This window comes from Nyctibius grandis, chromosome 4 (assembly GCF_013368605.1).
Source record: "Nyctibius grandis isolate bNycGra1 chromosome 4, bNycGra1.pri, whole genome shotgun sequence".
In the NCBI taxonomy this organism is placed as follows: Eukaryota; Metazoa; Chordata; class Aves; order Nyctibiiformes; family Nyctibiidae; genus Nyctibius; species Nyctibius grandis.
The window spans coordinates 292,100-299,824 of NC_090661.1; the positions used below are offsets into that span (position 1 = coordinate 292,100).

General features: G+C 69.9%; 1 protein-coding gene across 1 annotated transcript; it reads left to right on the forward strand.

Moving 5' to 3' along the window:
• Positions 1-470: 470 nt before the first annotated feature.
• PKP3 (plakophilin 3) lies at positions 471-7,498 on the forward strand. The gene is made up of 13 exons (XM_068397713.1): positions 471-1,028; positions 1,961-2,037; positions 2,233-2,960; positions 3,358-3,481; positions 3,598-3,802; positions 4,023-4,197; positions 4,472-4,589; positions 4,874-5,041; positions 5,368-5,553; positions 5,800-5,953; positions 6,394-6,586; positions 7,013-7,100; positions 7,463-7,498. Exons 1-13 carry the CDS (start codon positions 809-811, stop codon positions 7,496-7,498), a joined length of 2,472 nt encoding a protein of 823 aa, XP_068253814.1. The 5' UTR covers positions 471-808.
• Positions 7,499-7,725: the final 227 nt, after the last annotated feature.

Genomic DNA, 7,725 nt, shown 5'->3' on the forward strand with positions numbered 1-7,725 from the left:
CTCGGCTTTTTTATTAGTGTTGTTGTTTTTTAATTCCCCGGCTGATTTGAAAAGCAAAGCAGGGAGGGCCTGGCCACTAATTACTGCCAATTAGCCCCTGCCCCGGCCCTTCGGTGGGCAGCCTGGGGGGCCGGGGGTCTCCTGGGAGGTGGTGCGGGGGTCTGGGGCTGCTGGGGCAGGCTGGGGGGGGCACATGGGGGTCCGGGGCTGGCTGAGGAGCTTGCCCCGGGGTCCGGGGCAGGCTCGGGGGGGCACTTGGGGGTCCGGGGCTGGCTGAGGAGCTTGCCCGGGGGTCCAGGGCTCTGCTGGGTGGCCATGGGGGGGGCTTGGGCTTGCCAGAGGGACAGTGTGGGGGTCCGGGGCTCACTGGTGGGGCCATGTGGGGGTCCGGGGCTCAGTGGTGGGGCCACGTGGGGGTCTGGGGCTCACTGGTGGGGCCATGTGGGGGTCCGGGGCTCACTGGTGGGGCCATGTGGGGGTCCAGGGCTGGCTGATGGGGCTGCCCAGGCGTCCGGGGGTCCGTGGGGCGGGTGCCCGGGGGGTCCGGCTCTGGCCGCAGGTACGCCCACCCCGGACCCCCTAGGGCCACCCACCTCCCTCGTGCCCTCGTCCCCGCGAGGCCGCCTGCGGGTGCCTCCTCCTGCGGGGTGCCGGTGGCGGCGGGGTGCCGGTGGCGGCGGGCCCGGCACGGCCCCCTCCCGCCCAGCCCGCGGCGGCCGAGGCGTGGCGGCGGGGCGGGCCAGGCGCCTCCCTGGGCCTTCACCTGCGCAGGCCGCGCTCCCTCGGCCTCGCCGCCGCCATCGCCGCCATGCAGGAGCCTAACGCCTTCTTGCTGTCGGCCCTGCAGCCCGAGGCCGGCGTCTGCTCGCTGGCCTTGCCCTCGGACCGGCAGCTGGACGGCAGGAGCCGCGAGGCGGCCGAGGCCCAGCGCCTGCGCAGCGCCCGCGTCCAGGAGCAGGTCCGCATCCGCATGATGCTGCGGGGGCAAGCGGCCGCCCGCCCCGAGGGCCCCGGACACGCCGACGGAGGTGGGAGATCGCCCGGGCGCGCGCGTCGGGAGCCCCTTGGCCGGCTCTGGGCTTCGGCTCGTGCCCCGGCCTGGGGCTGGGGGGCTGCGCCCACCTGGCTGAGCCCCCCACGCACCCCCCGGCACCGGGGCTGGGGCGGCACGGCTGCGGCGTGGGCTCATTTCACCCCGCTCAGGGTCGTGCCTCAGTTTCCCCACCTGCCCCTGGGGGGATTTGCACTGGGGGGGTCCCGCGCCCCGCTTTGGGCTGGGGGGGGAGGTTTTTCTCGCCCCGGCAGGTCCCTCCCCGTCCCCCCAGCCTTTGAGCGGTGCCGCTGGCCGGGCTCCAGCTCCTCCATTTAACGTCTGCGCTCGCGGCCTCCGCCCTGCTGCTTTGCCCCGCGCCGGCGCGGGGTGTCACCGACCCCCGGCCCAAGGTGCTGGGGAGCTCGGCGGTGGGGAGAGACCCCCCTCTGCACCCCCAGGGCTGCCCCGGGCACCGGGCGTGAGTCACGCTCCGTCACCGCCGGGGCTGGCCGCGTCCTTCCCGTCCCCGGGGTGGCGGCAGGGCGTGGGGCGCGGCGGGAGGTGGCCGGATCCCCGCCGGGCTCCCGTCCCCAGGGTGGTGGAACCGGGACTGGTTTTGGGGGGATGTGGCAGAGGGGACTGGGCTGAGCCGCTGCGTCCCCACCACGGTGGCAGTTACTCCCCTCGCCATCGGGGGCACGGGGACAGGCGGGGAGGCCACCGCACCACGGTGTTGCTGGCGGGCAGGCGAAGGCAGCGTCCTCCCGCTCCCTCGTCCCCCTGGGTGTTACCGGCACCGCTGCGGCTCCCGAAGCGGGTCCCCCTGGGATGAGTTCGGGGGACTTTTGGTCCCCAAGACTGGACCTTTGGTCCCCAAGACCACCCCTTTGCCCCCTGGTACTCACGCTGACCATCTCTGTCCTGCAGGTGCTCAGTACGGCACGACCCTGCGCTCCTCCTTCAGCTCCCGCTCCCAGAGCAATGGCTTGGACCCCAAAGCCTCAGTACGTATCGGGGGGGTTCATCCCCCACCCCGCACCGGTGCCCATCACCGTGGCAGCTGGGGATGCCGGCGGAGAGCCAGCCGCTGGCCGTAGCTTTGCGTGTGCCAAGGGAGGCTCTTGGCGCCGTCCGTCCCTCTCGCCGCGGTGGGGATGGGGGCTGGCAGCCCCCCCCAACCCCACGCTTGCCCTCCCCAGCTGTACCAGCCGCTGGCCAAGAAGGATTTCGGCACGCTGAAGGGTAGCGGCTGGTCCTCGCGCTCGGCCGTGGACCTCACCCCGCACAAGCGCATGGCGACCATCAGCAACGGGGGCCTGGCCAAGGGCCGGGGCTACGGCGCCGGCTACGCCGTGTCGCCGGCCGCCAACACCTCGCCGCGGCCCAGCTCCTTCCACGAGCGCAGCTACCGGCCCCGGCAGCCCTTCGACACGCTCTCGCTGCACTCCCTGCGCCTGGCTGACGGGCCCCTCCAGCCCTCCGCCGGCGCGGACGACCGCTACAGCGTCATCTCGGAGCAGCTGGACCCGCTGGGCCACCGGCCCCTCTACAAAAGCCAAGGCAACGGCGGCTTCGCCCGCTCCTACACCTTCGAGAGGCAGCTGAGCGCCGGCCCCGCCGCCAAGGCCGCCTCCGAGTGGCTGGAGGGCGCCGAGGTGACGCAGAGCCGCACCATCCGCGCGCCGGCCATGCGCACGCTCCAGCGCTTCCAGAGCAACAACCGCTCGCGGCTCAGCGCCGGCTCCTTCGGCAGCATCCAGGCGGGCTCGCAGGCGGGCGGCGGGGGCTCCTACGTGGGGCTGGTGGAGCACAGCTCCCGCGCGCCCTCCGTGCGCAGCCTGGCCGAGTCCGGCCACCGCCTCGGGGACCAGCGCGCGGCGGAGATGTACAACGGGCACGGCACGCTGCTCGGCCACCACTCGGCGGGGTGAGTGCCCACGGGGTGCTCCGGCTTCGGCCTCATCCCCCACCGTAGTCGCTTGGCCGGCTGAGGGCAAACCCTTCCATCCTTTGCCTGGCATTAGCTCGCTGCGAGGGGTGAGTGGGGGGCACAGTTTGGCCCTGTAGGGATGGACCATGGCACGCGTTGACCTCCCAGCGCGTCCTGCACGTGGCCTTCGCTCCTCTCGCGGACCCATCCTAGACACGAGGGTGGGAAGATGCTCGTTCAGCTGGGTCAGGAGTCCCGTGCCCCAGCAGCGTGGTGGGGAGGGAGCTGGGCTGACTGGTCTGCTCCGAGGTGTGGGACGTGGTGGGGTGTGGAGGTGGAGGATGCCAGCGGGGTGCTCTGCTCAGGCTCTGCCTCACCTGCCTGCGGCTTCCAGGTTCGACGACATCGACCTGCCCTCTGCAGTGAAATACCTGATAGCCAGCGACCCCAACCTGCAGGTCCTGGGCGCTGCCTACCTCCAGCACAAGTGCTACAGCGACAGCAGCGCCAAGAAGCAGGTGGGCACCCGGGAGCCGAAGGAGAAGGGGTGGTGGGGCAGCCCCGGGAGGGTGGGAGCCCCAGCCGAAGGGGAGAGCGTCTGGCGTCTCAACCCGGCCGCGCTGTCCCCTCCCAGGCCCGCAGCCTCCAGGCCATGCCCAAGCTGGTGAAGCTGTTCAACAGCCCCAACCAGGAGGTGCAGCGCCATGCCACCGGCGCCATGCGCAACCTCATCTACGACAACGCCGAGAACAAGCTGGCGCTGGTGGAGGAGAACGGCATCTACGAGCTCATGCGGACGCTGCGGGAGCCCGACGACGAGCTCCGCAAGAACGTCACAGGTTGGAGACGACGGCGGGGGTGGGCAGGGGTCCTCCTCCCCTGGGGGTGGCATGTGGTGCTGGGATGACACTTCCCAGGGAAGACGTCTTTGCACCGTTGTCACCCACCCTGTCCCATGGCTGCTCCTAGCTGTGGGGGGTCAGCGTGAGCCCCCCGGGGAGGGGAGTCGGGGGGACGCGCTCTCCAGCGTTCCCAGGCTGAGGGTCCCCTTCCACGCAGGGATCCTGTGGAATCTGTCCTCCAGCGACAACCTGAAGGATCGCCTGGCCCGGGACACGCTGGAGCAGCTCACGGACCTGGTCCTGGTCCCCCTCTCTGGGCTGGGGGGCTCGGGTGTTATCCAGCAGAACCCCTCGGAGGCGGAGATCTTCTACAACTCCACGGGCTTCCTCAGGTACCCGCTGGGGGCTGGCTCCGGTCCTCCCACTGTGGGTAAAGTTTTGAGTGGAGGAAGAGATGCCGTCTGTGTTGTGTCCTTCAGGAGCAAGGTCCCCAGGGCCTGTTCCTGGGGTCCCCATCCCTTGCAGCGCTCATGCATCAAGGCAGAGCCTGGTCAGCCCCGTGGGAGCGGTACTGGCCGCCCTCCCCGTGGTAGTGCCCGCTGGCAGGAGGGGGGTGGCCCTGGGGACGCCCCTTCTCGCTGTGATGGCCCCGCGTTCCCCGTGCAGGAACCTCAGCTCTGCCAGCCAGCAGACGCGGCAGAAGATGCGCGAGTGCCATGGGCTGGTGGACTCCATGATCCACTACGTGAACAGCTCCCTGGAAGTGGGCAAGTCGGAGGACAAGGTGAGCCCCGGCAGCGGGGTGCTGGGAGGTTTTGGGTGCCCTCAGGTGGGGTGTTGCTCCCTCCCTCCTGGCAGCCACTTGGCCGTCACGCAAAGGCACGTCTTGATGTGGTGGGGGACAATCAGCCTGGCTCTATCCGACCTTACTGGGTGCAGCGGGCACCGCTGGTGTCATCGGGATGGCTCCACAGAGCCCGTGGGATCGTGCCCCAGGGGATGTGCCAGCAGGAGGTGCCCTGTGAGGTGGCACAAGGACTGATGCTCTCGTGCCCCATCTCCCCCCAGAGCGTGGAGAACGCCGTCTGCGTCCTGCGCAACCTCTCCTACCGCCTGTACGACGAGATGCCCCCCTCCTCCCTGCAGCGCCTGGAGGGCCACAGGAGGAACAACAGCAGCGTGGTGACCGGGGAGCTGGTGGGCTGCTTCAGCCCCCAGAGCAAGAAAGCGCGAGAGGTGAGCGGTGGGGAGCGGTGGGCGCCGTGACGGCCGCGTCACCCGGGGCGGGGTTGGCGCGGGGAAGCAGCTGGTGACGCCGGGGCGGAGGTGGACACGCGGGTGAGCTCAGCGGAGGGTGAATCAGGCGTGTGGGGGTGAAGTAGGGTGCCAAACCCCCACACCGCTGTGCCACGGGGCATGACGCAGCCAGGGTGACCTGCCTGGTCGCTGCCAGCCTGGAGCTGCCCAACGGGTGAGGCCAGGCACGGGGGGGAGATGGGGACACCAGCAGCGAGGGGTCTGCAGAGGGAACAGCCCCTACGAGTCTGCCCCCATCCCCGCAGCACTACCTGAACGCCGACATCGTCACCTTCACGGAGGTCTCCAAGGACCCCAAGGGCATGGAGTGGCTCTGGAACCCGCAGATCGTGGGCATCTACAACCGGCTGCTGCAGCGCTGCGAGCTCAACAAGCACACGACGGAGGCGGCCTCGGGCGCGCTGCAGAACATCACTGCCGGGGACCGCAGGGTGAGGGCACGGCCCGGAGCGGCCCCGGGGCTTGCGGGGTTGTCCCCACCAGCCGGCCAGTCACTGCTGTGCCCGGGGAGGGGATGCACCTCCAGCCTTTCCTGGGTGGGGGACGTGGCCACCACGCCGCTCACCACCTGGGCACGGGTCACCCTCGCCTGGCCCCGCTGAGCGAGAGGATGGGGTGGCAGGAGGAGGGAGGCAGCGGGTCCCTGGGAGTCTCCACACGGGTGTTTGCCTCGGCAGTGGGCGGGCGTGCTGAGCCGGCTGGCCCTGGAGCAGGAGCGCATCCTGAACCCCGTGCTGGACCGCGTCCGCACCGCCGACCACCACCAGCTGCGCTCCCTCACCGGCCTCATCCGCAACCTGTCCCGCCACGCGCGCAACAAGGACGAGATGTGTGAGTGCCGGGGAGGGCTGGGGCTGCGGGGGGGAGCCCCACAGATCCCCTCCGCCCTTTTCCTCCTCGCTCTGCCCTCCCGTTCCCCCCAGCCACGTCTCCTTCTGGCCCCTTCCTGCGTCCCTGCTCACAGCCGGGCGTGCGGTGGCCGCGCCATCCCCAGTGCCCGAACACCTCCCGCACCTCACGCTCTGCCTTCAGCCCCACCATCTCACCTGGCTTCGTCCTCATCCCCCAGCTCCTCTCCCAGGTGCCAAGGAGTCTCCGCAGAGACTCCAGAGTGCAAAGGGCTTGAAGACATCCCCGGTGCTGCCCCGCAGGCCCTTGGCTGGACCCTCTGTCCCCCCACTGGCCCCAGGAGGCTGCAGGGTTCAGCCCCAAACTGCCACGTGTCCCCTGGGGCTGGCTACCAGCCCTGACATGATGCCTTTGCCCACCAGCCACCAAGGTGGTCAGCCACTTGATTGAGAAGCTGCCGGGGAGCGTCGGGGACAAGGCGCCGCCCGCCGACGTCATCGTGAACATCATCGCGGTCCTCAACAACCTGGTGGTGGAGAGCCCCATGGCTGCCCGCGACATCGTCTACTTTGATGGCCTCAGGAAGCTCTTCTACATCAAGAAGAGGAGGGACAGGTGGGAGCTCCCTCTCCGCTCTGCCGTCCCAGCTCGGACCTGGGGTCCAGCCCTGCTCTCCCCTTCCTCCCCTGGTCCAGAGAGGTGGAGGAGGGTCACAACCAGTCTCCCTTCCCAAGGGTTGGTGTTGGGAGTCCCCAGACTGGCTCAGAGTGGCCTCAGGGCCACCTTCCAGCCCTTTGCCCCCTCCTCAGGACACCCCACCGCAGGGTTGCCTGTCGCTGCAGCCACCTTCTTCCATCTTCCCTTCTCCTTGCGGTCCTACCCTGCCCCTTGCCTTCTTCTGCCTTTAGCCTTTGGTCTTCTGCCTCTTCCCACCAGCACTAAGTCCTCAGCCACTCCGGGCCCTCCTGGGGTGGTATCCTTGGGGTGGTGGGCACCCTCCCGTGCCCAGCGGTACCCAAAGCTCATTGCACCCTGTCCCAGCTCGGACAACGAGAAGTCCTCCAGAGCAGCAGCCAGCCTCCTGGGCAACATGTGGCAGTACGCCAAGCTCCACCGGGACTTCAAGATGGTACGTACCACCCTGCAGTGCCTCCTCCAGCCGGTGACATCCCGGGATGGAGCCCGAGGGGCTTCACCCCGCAAAGCCACACCACCCAAATGCCTCCAGGCATCCGACGGGCCCCAACTCCGCAGCACCCTCTCCTGAAGGGATGGGGTGTCCCCAGAGCATCGTCCCTGTGGTGGCACCTGCACCAGTGGGGTGGGGACAGCCAGGTGCCCAGCATGGGGATGGCATGGCCCTGTCGGTGCTGGAGCAGAGCGGGTTTGTGTTCACACCCCTGCTGCCCAGCGCGGTGTCACAGGGGTGTCCTGGGCAGGAGAGGTGGCGGCGCTGGCGTCCCCCGTGACGGGTGGCCTGTCTACTTGCAGAAGGGGTACCGCAAGGAGGACTTCCTCGGCCTGTGAGGACAGCCCCGGAGCCGGCGTGCCCAGCCTGACCTTGCCCACCACAACGCTCCTCGCCGCTGGCCGTGCCCTGGGGGGCTGCTCGCCGCCGGACCCCCGCTCCGTAGTGTAGTCCCCACCGCGTCCCCCACGCCTCCCCCTCTGCCGGGTCCCCCTTCCCTGGGCTGGGGACACTCGTCCTCCCTCCTGGCACAGCCTTAAACCCACCGACTGCTCTTGGCTCTGCT